The sequence below is a fragment of the Nerophis ophidion genome, linkage group LG18 (genome assembly GCF_033978795.1).
Source record: "Nerophis ophidion isolate RoL-2023_Sa linkage group LG18, RoL_Noph_v1.0, whole genome shotgun sequence".
Lineage (NCBI taxonomy): Eukaryota > Metazoa > Chordata > Actinopteri > Syngnathiformes > Syngnathidae > Nerophis > Nerophis ophidion.
In genome coordinates, this window is record NC_084628.1 from 13793130 (window position 1) to 13811229 (window position 18100).

Consider the following 18100-nt stretch of genomic DNA (forward strand, 5'->3'; position numbering starts at 1 on the left):
CCCACACCGGAAGTGACGTCATAAACAACACGCTTCATAATAAAGCTCGGAGCTAACCATTGATTGATTGAAACTTTTATCAGTAGATTGCACAGTACAGTACATATTCCGTACAATTGGTCACTAAATGGTAACACCCGAATACGTTTTTCAACTTCCTTAAGTCGGGGTCCTCATTAATCAATTCATGGCAAATTAATGGAAATATGAAGTTTCTCCTTCTACATGTACAGTCGCTTGTGGAAATCACACATGAAAACCTTAAAGGCCTACCGAAATTATATTTTCTTATTCAAACAGGGATAGCAGGTCCATTCTATGTGTCATACTTGAACATTTCGCGATATTGCCATATTTTTGCTGAAAGGATTTAGTAGAGAACATCGACAATAAAGTTCGCAACCTTTGGTCACTAATAAATAAGCCTTGCCTTTACCGGAAGTAGCGGCCAATGTGCGCGTGACATCACGGTTTGTAGGGCTCCTCACATCCTCACATTGTTTATAATCATAGCCTCCAGCAGCAAGAGCTATTCGGATCGAGAAAGCGACGATTTCCCCATTAATTTGAGCGAGGATGAAATATTTGTGGATGAGGAAAGTTAGAGTGAGGCACTAAAAAAAAAAAAAAAAAGAAAGAAAATGCGACGGCTCCAGGCGGCAGCAGTGTGAGCGTTTCAGATGTAATTAGACACATTTACTGGGATAATTCTGGAAGATCCCTCATCTGCTTATTGTTTTAATAGTGTTTTAGTGAGATTGTAAAGACAAACCTGAAAGTCGGATGGCTGCGGTTAACGCCAGTGTCTCTCAGAGAAGCCAATGGAGGAGCCAAGATCACAGCTGCAGGAGGAAGTCACGTAATCCACTGAAGTCTCCGGTAAGAGCTGACTCAATATCACAATTTTCCCATCCAAAACCTTGCTGGTTGACATAGAGAACCATGTTCGCTTGACTGCTCTGTGTTAAAGCTTCACAACAAAGAAACACTGGCTCTGTTTCCGTGCTAAAGGCAGCTGCAATCCACCGCTTTCCACCAACAGCATTCTTCTTTATAGTCTCCATTATTAATTGAACAAATTGCAAAAGATTCAGCAACACAGATGTCCAAATTACTGTGTAATTATGCGATGAAAAGAGACAACTTTTAGCTGTGAGTGGTGCTGGGCTAATATGTCCCTTCCAACCTGAGACGTCACAAACACACATCATCATACGCGTCATCATTCCACAACTTTTTCAACAAGAAACTCCGCAAGAAATTTAAAATTGCAATTTAGTAAACTAAAAAGGCCGTATTGGCATGTGTTGCAATGTTAAGACTTCATCATTGATGTATAAACTATCAGACTGCGTGGTCGGTAGTAGTGGGTTTCAGTCGGCCTTTAAGACAGGGGTCAGGAACCTTTTTGGGTGAGAGAGCCATACAAGTCAAATATTACTGTGAGAGCCATATTTTTTTTTAAGACTAAATACAATTAAATGCATGCATTTTTAAGTAAGACCAACATTTTTATATAATGTCTATATATATATAATAATAAGTCTCTTATTCTTTTTAATAACATTGTTATTCTGAGGATAACCAACAATAAATAAAGTACTTCTTACCATTAATGCGACTTCTTGAACAGATGTGGTAGAAACCGGATGGATGGATTAAAATGCATGAGAATGTTTTATATTTTGAACGTTATTTTTGACACTGTGATTACCAGCGGAATTATTCATTACTTACCGTGTTGAGCAATGTCAGCTAAGATTTATCTGAGAGCCAGGTGCAGTCATCAAAAGAGCCACATCTGGCTCTAGAGCCATAGGTTCCCTACCCCTGCCTTAAGAGAAAGCTATTGCAGCCATTTGGGATAAAACATTTCTCAGACGGCAAGAGAACGTTCGAATGTCCGACCGGGTCAGCTGTGATGCTACTTAGCGAAAAACTTAATCCATTTATCAAAGGAGAGACAATGAGAATGCGAGCTCCCGTGGATGTGATTTTAAAAAAAAAGGTAGCGTGTGCTTAGCCGTCGAGGAAAACAGCGAATGCATTTGGACTGGAAAAGCAGACTACCAGTTATTGTCCGCCATGTTTGTTGCGGACTCAACGTCTCGGTCCAAAGTATATAAAGATATAAAGTCACCAATACGAACGGACAATGAAGATGAAAGCAAAGGAGTGAGGAGTGTCCTGACCAGATATCTAGATCCCTAGTGTGATTAATGTTTAATGTTCGTTATCACATTGTTTATGTGTCTAATCAAGATTTGATTAATTTATGACAGCTCAGGTGTGATTCACTACAATAGGGCCCCACAGCACACTGGATACCAGTTAATTTAAATACCACAACACTGGATATTGTTCAGATAAGTTACATTTAAGAACTTGCACACAAAACAACACTGGAAATGACTATGAGGGGGTTGGCAGGGCTGGCGCCTATGTCAGTTACAATCGGGCGGAAGGCGGGGTACACCCTGGACAAGTCGCCACCTCATCGCAGGGCCAACACAGATGGACAGGCAACATTCACACTCACATTCACAAATCGATTTAAAAAAAATAAGAGAATCGATTCTGAATCGCACAACGTATTCGATTTCATTCGTATTCGAATCGATTTTTTTCCCCACACCCCTAATATGTAGTGTTCATGGTGTGACGCACTGCAAATTATACAAAAAAAAAAAACAAATAACGGTTTGAATTAGTCCAGGTTATCGGGGACTGTTGTTACTGACGTACAGGTGTCGCGGAGTGACTGCAGCCAGGCACGTAAGAAAACACTCGTCTCCATGGCAACGTCTCTGTCACTTTCACTCATTAGCCGCTTTTCCACGAACGCAGGGGTAGGCAACCCAGAACGTTGAAAGTGCCATTTTGGACACAAATAACACAACGCTGTCAAGCACCATTCATATAAAACTTGCGGGCCGCACTAGCATTAAACTTTCATATTAAGGAGGGGGCCGCAAAATAACGTCTTGTGGGCCGCGTGTCTGAGACCCCTGCTTTAAGCTGATACTGAGGGCGACTGTGTTGACTACTTTGACGCGTGCAAATGATTCAATGTCCAGTACTTTGGACATATGTTTGGATATGACAATCCGTGCAGCGAGACCTGACTATGCACGGTACCGTCAAAAACTGTTTGTGTCCTCCATGCAATTGCCCCATGAGTACTCCCAACTGAACCCAATTAAACTAAGTTACCATGGCAGCCGCACCATAGCAACGGTCCCATCCCTGTCAACACTTCCTGGTTCTCAAGAGGAAGTGGGCGGAGCAATGTGCCCAAAAGGAAATACAGCATGAAGAGAGGCCAGCAATCAATTAGAGAAAACAAATTAAAAACAATATAAATAAATAAGGAAATTTGGCTGCAACAAACTATATTTATCCAATGAAAATGTTGGGATTTCATGTTTTATAATGTCCAATTATACAGATAAATACACTTGACCGTGGCGGACTCAAACTTATTTTGTGACATGTGTAGTCTGTTCATGTGTAGGGGACATCTCTGCGCTGCTGATCCGCCTCCGCTTAGGATGGTTTCCTGCAGGCTCCACTATGAACTGGACTCTCACCGTTATGTTGGATCCACTATGGACTGGACTTCCACAATATCATGTTGGACCCGCTCGACATCCATTGCGTTCGGTGCGTTGCCCACATATGCGGTCCTCTCCAAGGATTCTCATAGTCATCATTGTCACCAACGTCCCACTGGGTGTGAGTTTTTCCTTGCCCTTATGTGGGCTCTGTACCTAGGATGCCGTTGTGGTTTGTGCAGCCCTTTGAGACACTTGTGATTTAGTGCTCTATAAATAAACATTGATTGACTGATAGTCTTGTGTGTCACGTCATGGAGTCACCGGAAGAGCCAACTTTGTGTCGTTCAGGTTTCTGTGCTCTTTGGCACCCTCTTGTGAACGTACTCAATCATTTTGATTATACTGATTCAACCAAAGTCACTACAACTTGTTTTTGAAAGTAACATTCCTAAGAAAGAGTAGTTACCAAGCAATGAGCGACTTGTCCAGAGTGTACACCGCCTTCAACCCGAATGCAGCTGAGATAGGCTGCAGCACCCCCCGCGACCCCAAAAAGGACAAGCGGTAGAAAATGGATGGATGGATGGATGGATGGATGGGGCATATTTGTTAAATTGTTCGAATACTACTGGTATATCATTAATACTGTACAAATATTCATGAAAATCTACCACATGTAAATAGTATTACTGTACTTAGACATCGTAAGCAATTATTGAAAGTATATGACTAATTATTTTGAAAAAGTATGTTTTATATTCAAACATTTATTAAAAACCAACAGATTGAAATGGTATTACTGTAGTTAAAAATTATAATGATTGAAATTAAATATTTGAATGACTTGTCATTATTGTATATTTACTAAACATTAAACACAAAAAGGTTGTATAAAATATTATATAATTCAATTAATGCATTTTTTAAATAGCATCAATGTTAAAAAAAAAACATAGCATAACTATACATACTTCTCAAGAATAGAACTTTATGTTTGTGAAGTTTCAATGGTTTGATCAATCTCTACGACATAATTCTCAAACAAAAACTGTAAAAAGTTAAATATTATATGAGTACAACATGTGTGTCCAAACCTTTTCCAGTCAAACACCTCATTAAAAAAAATTATATAAAAATGTTACTTTTACGTGACTGTTTGCAAGTATTCCATTATGTTACTACGGTGACATGGGGTGCTACAAAATGTACACAATGGCTTTTGGAGCATTTAGACGGATGTCTGGGGGTCTTTGCACGCTATGACCAAGCCTAATTGCAATAAAAAAAAATTGTATATCAGCAACAAAAAATATGAGCTAGATTGTTATGCTGCATGAGAGACTGCTATTGTTTTAGCAAGCATGTTCATAACCATTTAATTTAAAAGTTGCTAAAACTGCAAATGTTTAAATTCCCTAAACCTGAAAACGTAGTTCCAATATATAAATAACATGTTTTATTCAAACCTACTGATAATTATTTGATCAGTAAATCATGTAAATAATATTTTTTAACGCCAGCTTCGGCATGTTTTCTTGCTCTGTGTAAACATTAGTCCAAATAAGCTTTGAAGACGACTGATGGTCAGAAAAGTATTTAACAAACATTAAAAACAAAAAAGACAGTAAGCAAAAATCATTCATTTGACAGTGTTGAAAAATGCTGTAGAGTGAAGTGCAATAGTATGATGATAACAATTTAAAAAAGTGCTCAATCCATAAACAATAAAAGACTAGGTTGCATAAAATGTCCAACTTATAACAGGAACAATAAAAAAAACACTGATAATTTGTAAAGAGGGGGCAATGCATGACAATAGTTGACATTTACACGTTACCTGTTTTTTCCCGCTACATACATTCCTCTGTTTTTGTAGCAAGAAAATATACATTTTATAAAAAAATATGTAAAGAGCAGCATTAAAAAACTAAATCAAGGTCAAAGACTTTGGTAAATTAAACGTATTGCTGAGGCAATTATGTACAGTATACGCACTTTTTTCTTCACATTTTTAACTAATGAATTGACCATCCGCAAGTGCTTTTATAAAGTCATAAAAATTGAGGACACCACAAGTTGTAACTCTTCTACTCCTGAAACGATGTACATAAAAGTTGACAAAGAATGCACCTCTAAATCCACTCCTCGGTGGCGCTGTTATTTAAGCGCAAAATATGACATTCAGCCAGATTGACTTGAAATGTCAAATAACCAGGATTTGGTAGACTTGTTTCTGAAAAAAAAAAAACTTGGCCTCCATCAAGCGACACATGGTTGGAACTTAATGTCCGTAAGTCATTGAGAATTTGTCCTAATTTCTTCCCAGGACCGTGGCATCCACTGCCAGCTAGATACTTGGAGTTAGCACACAGTTGTCATAGAAAGAAGTTATATTTTGTGCTGGACAAAATTTTCAAGCTTGATAATAATCCTGGCAGTACATTCCATGACTCTCATGGCCACCTCCGATGTGAATCTGTCATTGGGGATCTGCGGAAATGGCAGAAGATCAGGGTAGCGTGTTCTCAGACTGTCCACGCCGTAACCCTCCAATATCTGGACGTCACTGGCAAGCCCCGCTAAGTGAGTGTTGTACTCCTCCACCTTCTGCGCCAGGGCCGTAGGCTTCACATCCTTGTCCGACTTTCCTCTTACAGCGTAGTCGGCAGCGATGAGAGCGAGCTTTGTGGCCAGGTAGCATTTGAAGCAGACCCATTCGTTGGCGTTTTTGTGGAGGTCGTTGCGAGCAGCCGAGTAGTTGGCTCTGGCTTGCCTGAGCCATCTACGGGCTTCTACGGGGTTTCCTACTGTCTTGAAAGTAGGTGGCACAAAGAAGCGATGAGTGTGCGAAGAACCTGCATAGCTTGTGTGAGGTGCCTTGAAGTGCTGCCTCTCTGTCTTGTGGCTGGTGGCCTCCTGGTTCCATGATGAATAAAACCTTTGAAAGGAGAACTTCTCTGACTGGTAGCGAGCGGAGGATGTCGAGTAAGGTCTCCTGGAAGCTCGGTCTGTATTTTGCTGGTCAGCCAAAGACTGCTTTTCCATTCTGTTGATCTCATTCTGTAAATGCTTGAAGACTTCGGTTGCAATGTCAAGATTTTCTGCGTTTTTGTCCGGGTGCCACTTGAGATACAATCGCCGCAGGATTTTCTTTCTCTCCGTGTCAGTAAGTTTCCATGCCTGCTCTACTACTGAGGTAACCTCTTTTAAGATCTCAGGCAAAGTGTTGAGCTTGATCTTTTTGGGGGACTGTTTTAGGGAAGTAGGTCTCTGGTTGTCCTTACTCGAAAACAGAGGGGGCATCATCTGCTGGGCTGATGGACGACATTCTGGACTTGTAGGGGTTGACGATGCGCTGGTCTCCCGCAGGTTGGCACTTTCATCTTGTCTGGAGAACTTGTACAAGTCGAGGGAGCTGACTACTTTGTATTCGCTGTAACCAATGTCAATTTGAAAGTATTTTCCAAGGAAAGTCACATTTTCATCCTCTTCTCGCTCCACCTCCTGAACAATGATTGCATAGGTGTACGTGGGCTGATAGGATCCATAGATGTCTCCTCCTTCTGAGTCGACAAGATAACCCACATACTCTCCAGGGTAGAACACATTCAATGGGTCCATGAGGAGCGTGTGGTGTATCTCAGCTGGAATTGGCGTTCCAGGAAGGGGTAGCTCAAGTTTGGAAGGTTCAGTGGAGTCGTACTTCACACCTAGGTTGTCCAGTTTCTCTGTGATTCTGTAGATGTCATTGCAGCCCAACATGGCGATAAGATAGGACGTGTCAGAGATCAAATTGTCTGTAGCAGACTTCAACGTCATGGCCAGAGATAAAAGGAAGTTGATGTCTTTGCTGTCCGAATGCTGGATGTAGAGGTGGATGACAGCCGTTCCGTACCTCTTAAGGAAGGCGAGTGTTTCACTGCGACTGTGCGAGATGGGGCTACATCCTTTTACTCTTAAGGTCGTCTGGAGTTTCTCAAAACAAGATACCTTCAGTCCTTCGCAGAGTGCTTTGCACAGCCGTACAGCTTTATCCTCGTTCACGAGGTATGCATTGTCGTTCTCATGTTTCATGATTCGGATCAGTCCCGTGATGAACTGCTCAGAAGAGAGCAACAGCTGCAGACGGCCTTGGAGAGAACACAGTGCTCCAAACTGGCACATTTTTGGAGAGTCTTCATCCAACTGCTCTTCAAGGATGCTACTCAGCAGTTTTGGCCTTAGATTCTGTGGAAGCAGCATGATCAGCTTGGTATGGAAAGCGTGATCTTTGCCCAGGTAACACTGGCTCATGTCCACAAGCATCTGGACACCAACGTTTCCCTGAATTCTAGTCTTGTAGTGCGGGGCGTCATCATAGACCAGACTGTTGGATTTGGCTAGTCGTCCGTCATGACTCGGCAGATAAAAGGTCAAATCTCTGAGACTGTCAAGATCTTTGCGCATTTCAACTGGATCATTGTGAAGTGACTTGAACAATCCGGACACTGCCCTTTTTACAGTTCTCATCTCATTAGGGTCAAGCTGCTTGCCTTCAGAACTTCTGTAAATACGCCAGAGAACCTCGACATACTGCTTGGTTGACACAACATCCTCGGTCCCCAAAAGTTTAAATAGCTGATGGAAGGTACCGAGGTCCAGTGGTAATTTGTACAAGTAGGGTTTGAAGTCAGATTCATTGTCTAAATTAATTACGACTTCTTCAGATTTCAGCAACTTCCAGCCATCTTCCACCATGACAAAAGCAACCCCACGAAGTTGGTAGCGGAAATCTCTTTTATCCGCATTTAAGAATTCGTAGGTGGACCTCAAGACTTTGTTCCTGGTTTTGACCATTTCATCATCCAGATTGGATATGTTGCAGACATTCTTGCAGTTACTAATTACTTTTTCCAACAATGGGTCCAAGTTGACACCTAATATGCTCAGCACTTCATCTAGCTGTTCTTGTCCAGCGAGCGTTGTCCCCTCCTGCTCCTTAATGCTTGAAGGGGTTGCTTTTTCGGGCAAGATTGGACAAGCTGTCCAGACTAAGTGAATTACATCTGTTTGCTTGAATTTGGGGTTTACTTGAGAGCCACTGAAACGAATCAAGGGAAGTGTTCCGCTGATTTCTTGGTACTGTGAATGAAGTTTGATTAGCTCTTTTGGGGCTCTCTCAGGGCAAAGGAATGGTATCATTGAGAGCTCTTTGAGAAAAGAGCCTTGAAAGAGGTCTACCCTTTCCTTGAAAATATGATTCAAGAGGACATCAATGATGTTTTGCACTTTGTCTTTTGTCCAGCTCTCCGTTTGTGACTTGATGCTGACCTCTTTTGCAAACTGAAGAATATGCTGCTGCGACACTTCATGCTTGAGGCCAGTTTTTCTTAGAAAAGCTATCCACGAGGAGAGCGACAATGTTCCGTTCTTGGGTTTTGACACTTGCTCCACCTTTCTGAAAAAATCACTTGGTATGAATGACTTTCTGGGAAGCATGACTTCAAACACCTTCACTGTTTCGTCGTAGAAAAACTTGGCAGGCCTGAGTCTGTTTGAATAGTCATAGATGAACATCAGTCCTTCTAATTTATCAAACAGAAGATCCCTCATCTCACATGACTCTTCCATTGACAACAGTCTCTCCTTCAAATAGACAATGTGCTCAGATTTAGCATGATAGGAAAGACTTTCAAATTTTGGCAGTAGGTGATGGAGATAGATTTCAATGTCATCAATTGCTGTGCAGCCGAGGAAAGTGTACAGTTCTCTCAACTGTGGATTGTCAGCAAGAAAGGCAAAAGAGGTCGCGTGTGCCCATTTGTCAATGTCGGCAGTGGGGATGTTTTTCGCAAGCACATAAATGGACCCATAACTTGAAATGCTGATGTATCGCCCACTAACAGACTTAAAGCATGGCAGGAGTTTTAGGCTGTGTACATGCTGCTGTGTGAGGCTAGCCAGGTTGCAGGTGAAATACAACAGAAGGGCCTCAAAGTCCTTATCAGTGAGGCTTGTCGCCTTGAACGCAGACGTCTGTATCATGTACTCAAGAGCTTTTAGAATACTTGGTGGACTTTCAATGTTTGCAGTATGCTGTGACAGACAAGGCATGATTGGGTTTTCTTTTGAACTGATTTTGTTCACAGCTATTTGGATGCACCCTGCTTTCATTAGGGTGTGGAAGATTTTGTCATTTTGGCCATGGGGAAATATGGCGATGTTTAGACAACTCAATGGTAGAAGCATATCATACTCGGGGACAACTAGCTTTTCTCTCGCCATGAATTTGATACCTGGCAGCAAGGCCCATTCTCTAAGGATGTCAAGCACAATGTCAAAACATGGTTTGACATCCCTTTGATCCTCCTTGAATGCAACACTCTCACTGATGAAGTTCCACACACCTTTAAGCCAGGATTCGCTTCCAAACGTGTCTCTCCACTTAACAGGAATCTTTGTTCGATACTCCCTCGGAAGAATAGATCCCAGTAGGTCACCAAAGCTGCTGATGTCAAAAACTTTTGCGAGTTCTGCCTCAAACATAATGCTGTTGTATTTGAGATACATTGTATTCATGAACATTTCTTTTCTGGAAGGGATCAGCTCATGATGGGATGTTAGAAATTTTTGTTTCTTGGTGTCAAACACCTGAAGGGTATTGTCCATTGTGAGCAACAAGGGCAAGCCTTCAATTATGGTTTCATCGGCTTCAATATCCTTAAAACAGTAGTCAACAATAAGCTTCAGGTTATGAAGATGTTTGTAGTTGGATTGTGGGAGGCGACAAGGAAGCTTTCCTACATGGCAAGCAGAGTCCGGTGATGAGAAAGTGGAAAGAAAGTTGCGGACTTCCGCTGGAGTCACATAACTAAGTGGTATTCCTGCATCCACCAAACATAAGTAGAGATTGGCAGTCTCATCGCAACTGTAAACCAGGTTAAAACCAATATCCAGAAGCAAGGTCTTCAGCCTGTAAACATTCTCAGCCACAGACTTTCTGGACGTGATATTGTAGTCTGTTTTTTTCAGGTTCTGGAGTTCATCTTGTAGCAGATTGTCAAAAAAGGCTCGGCCCTTGGTAGCAGTGGATGTACTAGCCCATGAGATGTAAATGACTGAGTGCATATCAGAGTTGTCCATCTGTGATGTTCTAACTACGGGCAGAAGGCGTTTCAGGTCTGTATAGATACAACTGTACACGGCTTTGACCAGGCAGTACCAATCTGGCTGGATATCAATCCTGTTCACTGGGAAGAAAAACAAGAACTTTTTCAAGAGGTCTTTTGCAGTATGAAGGGGAGTTCCTTGCAGCACAGTCATTGTTGGATCAGGACCTGGGAAGTAGCGTTTTTTAATCTGAGTAAGAAGCTCCACACAAGCAGGCGCTATCAGCGACATCATCAAATTATTGTTCCAGTCACTCCTCACACCAACTCCATTGTCATCTCTCCACAGGTTTCTTCGGGCGGAGTCGAGGGCAAAATGGCCATTTACATGAAAAGGGAGGCCGGTTTCAAGTGATAGTGGCAGAAAGCAAAACGCTCTGTGGGGTTTTTTGTAGTTGTGGCTGACACATGCTGCCACCCCTCCACGTGGAAATAATGTTATATCCTCATTCTTGTGTGCAGAGATGACACTTTTGGAGACAAGTTCCATGTTAGGGAAGCCGGAACGATTGCAGATCATCCATGTGGTCAAGTTGCCTTCTGTGTCCTCTATGTCTAAAGTGTAGGTTATCTGTTGGACTGGAATAGCTGTGAGCTGCTTCTTTTTGGTTACGCTGTCAATGACGGAGGCGTGAAACTGTTTGCGTTTTAAGCGATCAGAATCTGTTATTTTAGCTGTAACAGAGTAAAGCACTTTTAATTCTCCTGTCGAATTGTTAACTTCACAGATGGAGATTTTCTCCATATGGTTGAGAAACATTAGGAGCTCTGCACCATCATGTTTGAGCTTTTCAAGGAGGTTTTGCACCATTCTGTCTGATGCTGGAATGGAGCTGATTTCTGATGTCTTTGCCATATCTGTAGAGCGGATGGGGAATCGGAACATTGTGCTGCGTTCCAATTTGAAATGAGCTCCTAAGTATAGATTAAGAACATCTGAAAATTGAGTTCGGAAGTCAGAATCTAAATCTCGAAACATTCTTCCGGGACTCACAGATGTTGCCCCAGGTGCATAATGTGCGTGTGGGTCAAAGATGCACAAAATATCATTGTTTGAGATGAAGGAGGGGCAGTCAGTGATGTGGTAGACAGAGTTGAATCCAATGCCATACTGACCCGTCTTTCCTGGATTTGCCTCTTTTGTTCCTCTTCCAAGATTTTGTATACCTCTGATGTCATCCTCAGTGAAAGGCTGGTTGTTATAAACACAAAGTGCAGGACCTTGCATCTGAATCCATTTGTCGTCAAAGATTCTGTCTGTGGGGTGTGTCCTGGGGTCAAAGACAAAGTAGATTTCGGTAGCTTTGGCATCATCTGCATTTTGAAGCAGCTCTTTCAGCATCTCTTTTTCTGATGGGTAAGCATCCAGAATGCTTTTGATTCTACTTGTAAGCTTTTCTTTTTGGCCAAACTCACTTCCAGGTGCAATGAAACATACATTTGACGCGTACCTCTCCAAGGCTTTGTGACGTTTGGGGATAGCTCCTAGTTTCAAGGCAACTTCCCTTGGAATATCCCCGTGGCAGTACTTGACAGAGCTGTCCCTGACTTTGATCCAAGGACAGTCATTGTAGCACAGAGACTTTGATGGCTGCAGAGTCAGATTACAGTCGGGTAAAAGAATGGTACCATAATTTGCTTGGCAGAATTCTTGAGTTTTATCGCGTATTAAACTCCATATCCCTTCGCTTATAATTCTGCGGCACAACTGGAAATTCTCTTCGGAGAGAGCCCTTCGCCCACATTCTTGCTTCATAACTTCAAGTACTGCTGAGAAATCATTCACTGTGAAACTGGCCTGTGTTCCAACAGTTTCAAAAAGCTCCCGACAGCTGTTTCTGTATTTGTTAGGGAGCTGATAAAGGTGTGGGGCTGCATCAAAATTTAGGTGGAATGCAACTTTGGAAGGATTCACATATGTGTTCTCCACCAAAATTGAGTTAAATGTTTTCAATTCCACACTTATTTGCTCTTTTGCAGTCTGGCACTGAAGCATCTCCTCATGTAGATGCTTGTAACAGGCATTTGTTATGTTTTCTTGATAGAGCGTTACGCCATCGAATGACTGAGATAACTTCTTGAGTTGACTGATCACTAGCTCAACTGAGGGCTTCTTTATTAAACCCAGACAGTCTTTCACAGCCAATGACATTGCACCACATCCTTTAAAAGATGGGGAATTCTCATTTAGCACTGTCTTCATCAGACAAACAATGTCCTGATGTTCGATTGTGAAGAGCTCTTTTGAAGAGAACATTGTCGTTGGGGGAAAGTTATTCCCTTGCCATGGCAGTGAAAACCCTGCAGGTCTTGTTAGAAATGGTAGGAATTTGATGTTTTGTAGTTTCTCTATGAGCTCAGGTGTTCCATGGTCTTTCATTTTTAGTTTCTCATCGATAAGGCTGAGCAATATGCTGCTGCGAAAGCATGCAGCTGTGTGATCACTTTCATTCAAAACAGCGACTGATTCAGTGCGTTCAATCAGATCTTCCCAAGACAGATCGTCCTTCACCATACCCAACTGCATGAGCTTGACTAAGCATACCGGATTTAAGTAGTCTTTCGTGCTTCCCTCAGGAAATCTTCCATCATCATTGCTGTACAGTTTGGCAACTCTGCCATCAGGGTGAATTAGTCGGGAGGGTAAAACCAGCTCCTTGTTGAGACCAGAGCAAGGGATGCAAGGAGTTACTTTAAGCATTGATTCAAGTTCTTCCATTTTATCATTCAAAACATACTGCATTAAGGGATCTCGAAGCTCTTTGTCAATTTCCTCGATATGAGGGAAAAATACATCTGCAAAAAACTCCCTCTCTGTCAGGGTATTTTCCATCAACGCTCTCTTACATCCAGCATCTTCAAATCCCTCCTTCACCCAGTCAGGAAGTTCAACAGCACAAAGGTTTTGTGAGCCACTCTTTCTCAGATATTTCAAGAATATTTGGAAAGAAGCTGGACCAATGTTTGGTTTACAGAGTAGGGTATCATCGAGAAATCTGACATATTTGATTGAAACCCAGGTTTTGCCATCAGAGAAAACCTTTGCCTGCTCCCCATCACCTCCTTTGGCTATTTCTTGGTAGACCCCTTGACTGACTAATGTGAAGTCATCATGCACCTGACTTGGATCGGGCCATGCCACATAGTAGTTGTAGTCAAGGAGTTCTCCACTTTCAGCCATGAGGCGAAGCATTGTAAGTGCTGCTAGATAGGCCTGAACAATAACGTGTCTCATGAACACAGCATTCCATCTCCCTTTGGTGTCAGTCTTCCAGATCTCTTTGCGATTGGAAGTTACAGCAAAGCATCCATTAATGTGGACTGGTAGGCCTGTTTTTATTCTGAGAGGTAGATAGCAGAACACCTCTCCAATCGGGGTGGCATTTGACCTAACTGTCCATTTACGGTTCTCCTCTTCTGTAAGCAGAACAGCTACTCCCCCACATGGCACGAGTCCCAGTCTTTTTCCACTGTCGTTGAGGGAAAATTTGAGAGCTTCATTTCCATCCATGCACGAACATATTAGCCAGTTGGTGACCTCCACTGCCTTCTGGGGAATTTCATCTGTTAATCTTCTTGTCTGAATCCCTTTTGCAGCCATTTCAAAGTACTGGTTAGGATCTTCCTCTGAACCTCTGAACAACGGGGAGTGAAGATCAACAATGCGCTTGAAGACATTATGGAACTCCTCCACAGTAACACGAATAATGCAGCCAGATTTAGGAATATCAGAGGGTACTTTGTGGGTGTTTGCTACTTTCTTCATGACCTTGGCGGCAGATTTTAGGATACTCAATGGTCCATATGAGGCTTTGGATGACCACACACTTTTGTTAATGGTGACAACAGCTTGAGCTCCAGCAGGATTTGGTTCCTCAAATTTTAGGTATTTTAGGACCATACTTCCTACATGTTGAGTAAACAGAATGAACCGATGGCCACATATGCTGAACTCATCAACAAGAGAGTAGATATCCGTGATGTTGTAGTATAAGCTACTAATTTCACTTACAGAGGCCTCCTGCTCTGTTCTGAAAGGCAGCCTGAACAATGTTCCGTTGTATTTGTATGGTAAATCCTGAGCAAGAGGAAGCTGACAGTTGAAGACGTTAATAAATGGTTTGAACTGGTTTGGAAATTTTCTTAAGCGCTTCTGCTGTTTGCTCCAGTTGATTTTGATGCCTGGATTAGACTGGTCTCTGATGTGCTTGCTGATGTGATTGATATTTGGATCAAACATGATCATGAACTCTCTGCTCATTATAATAGGGATATCAGTGATGTGATAAACTGAGTTAAAGCCCAAACCAAACTTCCCGACTTTGTCTGCCTCACATCTCTTCACTGACCCGCCTAATCTAGTGATGTTCAGGAAGTCTGTGTCTGTGAATACTGAGCTGTTGTAAGACCATAAGGAGGGCCCATGGCACACTATCATGCCAGGGTCGAGGAGGTTCTCTCGGATGTCAGTATTTTTTCTCATATCAATAAGAAAACTACACTCTGTTGCACTTGCATCATCTGCATTTTGGAGCAGCTCTTTAAAAATGTCTGCCACAGATGGGTATTCCTCAAGAATGTTCTTTATTCGAACTGTCAGAGGTTCACGTTGGCCTGACTGTTCAAAGCCAAGATTCTCTGGGTTGATCAGCCTTGTGCTCAAACATGGAACTTTTAGCCACTCTGCTGTTTTCATGGGGATATCATCGTGGATTAATATGATTGGCTCCGATGCATCATCAAGTAAGTCATTTAAGTCGTCCACTTTGATGTCACAGTATGTGCATTCATGAATGGGCCTCATTGCTAATTTGCTTGGATCCTTGTAGCAAAGAATTGGCACATGCATGTTGGTCTCAACTTGTATTTGATTGTTATAAAGCCACCTCAGGATGTTGATCAAAAGCAAGATATCATGTTTACTTTCTTCCTTGGTGATCTCACCTTGACTTCTTTGCTGGATGGTGCTGATGACATTCAGCACGTGGTTTGCGCAAACCTCTTCGAGTGAGCCACAAAACTTGAAAAGCTTGTGAAACTTTCTCATGGTTTTGGGGAGGGAGTAGAGGTAAGGCTGCAGGTCTAAATTTGACAGCGGTTTTACCACCGTTTGGCAAGGAGACGAGAATGTCTTTCCTGTCCACACCCAATCAAAAGGTAGTGATGTCATTGCTTCTCTGGCATCCTCGAGATGAGCTTGCATGAAGCCATATATCTCAAACAGGATCTGCTGGAATTGATACCAATCCTCTGTAGTGAAAGCCTGGGATTTATGCCAGTCATTGACAGCTTTCAAGTGCTGCAGTACCTGATCCACTTGTGGCTCAACAGTTAGTTTCAGTGCTTTCTTCATACCAGCAGATGTGTGTTCAACAAGGGCTACTGAAGATCCTACAAGAACTGCATGAGATATGTCGCACATCTGAGACAGAGAGGAAATATGAAGAGTATCTCCAACCCATGCAAGGGATTTAGGATAGGTCGGAGGCCTGTCTTTGCAGACAGGGACCCATTTTAGTTTTCGCAAAGATACCTGAGCATCTGTTGATTTCACCAGCCTGGTTTGTCTGTTGAGGATCTGCAGAAGTGTTTTCGACTTTTTTATTATGAAATCCCACTCGGGCTCAGGGGTGCTTTGTAATTCCTCTATCTTTTTTGCCACTCGAATAATATCTTTCTCACTGAGCTGTACTTCATTTCTTAGCCCCAGCTGTCTCAGTGAATGCAGAATATCGGCGGATGACGTAAATGTACTTGTTGGAAACCTGGTTTCCTCTTCTTGATAGAACAAATTCTGTAGAATCTCTAGATCTGGATCAAAAAGTTCTGAGGCTTTCAGCAACTTTCCACAAGGCATTTGAATAAATTTAAGGGCAGAAAGCCATCCGATAACAGAGGAGTTTTCATTTTTTAGGAACGCTAAATGTTTAAGGGCCCAAAGCAATATTTTGGTTATCTCCTCTGTATTGTAGAATCCACTTTCAATGTCCAGGATGATCATTCTCAGACACTCTGTTGTTTTCACTTGCGGAATTTTTAGTTTCTTGATGAGGCGAATGGACTCTTCATCACGGGAGCCCACCAGGCAAAGAGATATTTTTACATCCGGTGGGTACTTTGCTCTGTGATGTAAAGCTCTAGCCCCTCTGAGTGACGTAAAAGCTGAGGTGCCTTCACTACAGGTCCCAACTTTCTCAAAGATGGATAGCTCAAGCAGAGTATGTTTTTCCTTCTCTGTAACATCAGACAATCCAGATAGGAAGTTTCGGAGCATAATCCTCTCCTTGACGGAAAAAGATGAGACTTGGCTGGCTAAACGCTGTGTTGACATTCTATCCATAATTTGCAGCAACATTCCAGGACAGCAGGGACGGATGTAATTTTTGAGCTGTGGATGTTGCAAGCATGGATCCTGCTTTTTCATCACCACTGCACCAAGTTTTTCCATAACTTCTAGGAGGCCTTCCGATAGTGGTGTTTCCTCTTCATCTACAATGATGATAGGGGATGGAAATTTGAGCCGTAGAAGCAGAACTCTTTCTACGCTCTCCTCCAGTGGAACAAATGGAATCAAAGGCATGTCATCAAAGGTACTTAGGTCATCGGCAAAATGTATGTAGAGGTGCTTCCAAATCATCTTTAGCCAAGAAATTGTTGGATGTTTCAGCTCATGGTTTCCAGGTTCCCACTGGGTAATGAAGTTTCTGTTTGGCCAAGCTGTTGAAAGGATCTCCTTGATGAGACGAGCGGAGCGATCAGGGTTCAACGTTTGTAGCTGAGTGCAGGGTCTTCCTGTTTAAATGAAATTAAAAAATGGACAAAGAACATCTTTAATGTCATGCATATTATTAATGCATACACTAGACCAGGGGTGTCAAACTCATTTTAGCTCAGTGGCCACATGGAGGACAATCCATTCTCAAGGTAAAATTAGGGCATAGCTTAAAAATAAAGACAACCTCAAATTGTTTTCTTTGTTTAAAAATAGACTAAGCACATTCTGAAAATGTAAAAATCAAAATGTTTTTTTTAACACTTACATTTTGCAGTTAATAGTAGTCTACCAACATTTGTCGTTATTCATACTTTCTGAATAAATTATGTGATAATGTTTATCAGTCAAATGGAGTCCGTCAGAATTTTAAAATGCTACCATTGCTGTTAATTTTTAATCCATCCCAAGATGGAATGAATAACAATATCAAAATCAAATTACAGAATGTTATTAATTTAATTTACTGATTTCCTCAACTGATGTACTAATATGAAGTGGTTTATTCTGTAAATATGTGGCATCATCTACAAAAACACGTCTGAATTTGGATTAATTTCTTCAGTCACACATGAAGTTAGAAGGGGATACATATTATTTCAGTGTATTTATGTGCTGAAATA

General features: G+C 41.9%; 1 protein-coding gene across 3 annotated transcripts in view; it reads right to left on the minus strand.

The window, feature by feature from the left end:
* Nucleotides 1-4595: 4595 nt before the first annotated feature.
* Nucleotides 4596-18100, minus strand: part of sacs (sacsin molecular chaperone) — a 30835-nt gene continuing 17330 nt past the window's right edge. For all 3 annotated transcript variants that reach the window (XM_061878792.1, XM_061878793.1, XM_061878791.1), the window contains one exon: nt 4596-17497. In XM_061878792.1, coding sequence (XP_061734776.1) covers nt 5946-17497 — 11552 coding nt within the window. In that variant the 3' untranslated portion in view covers nt 4596-5945. The remainder of the gene's footprint in view (nt 17498-18100) is intronic.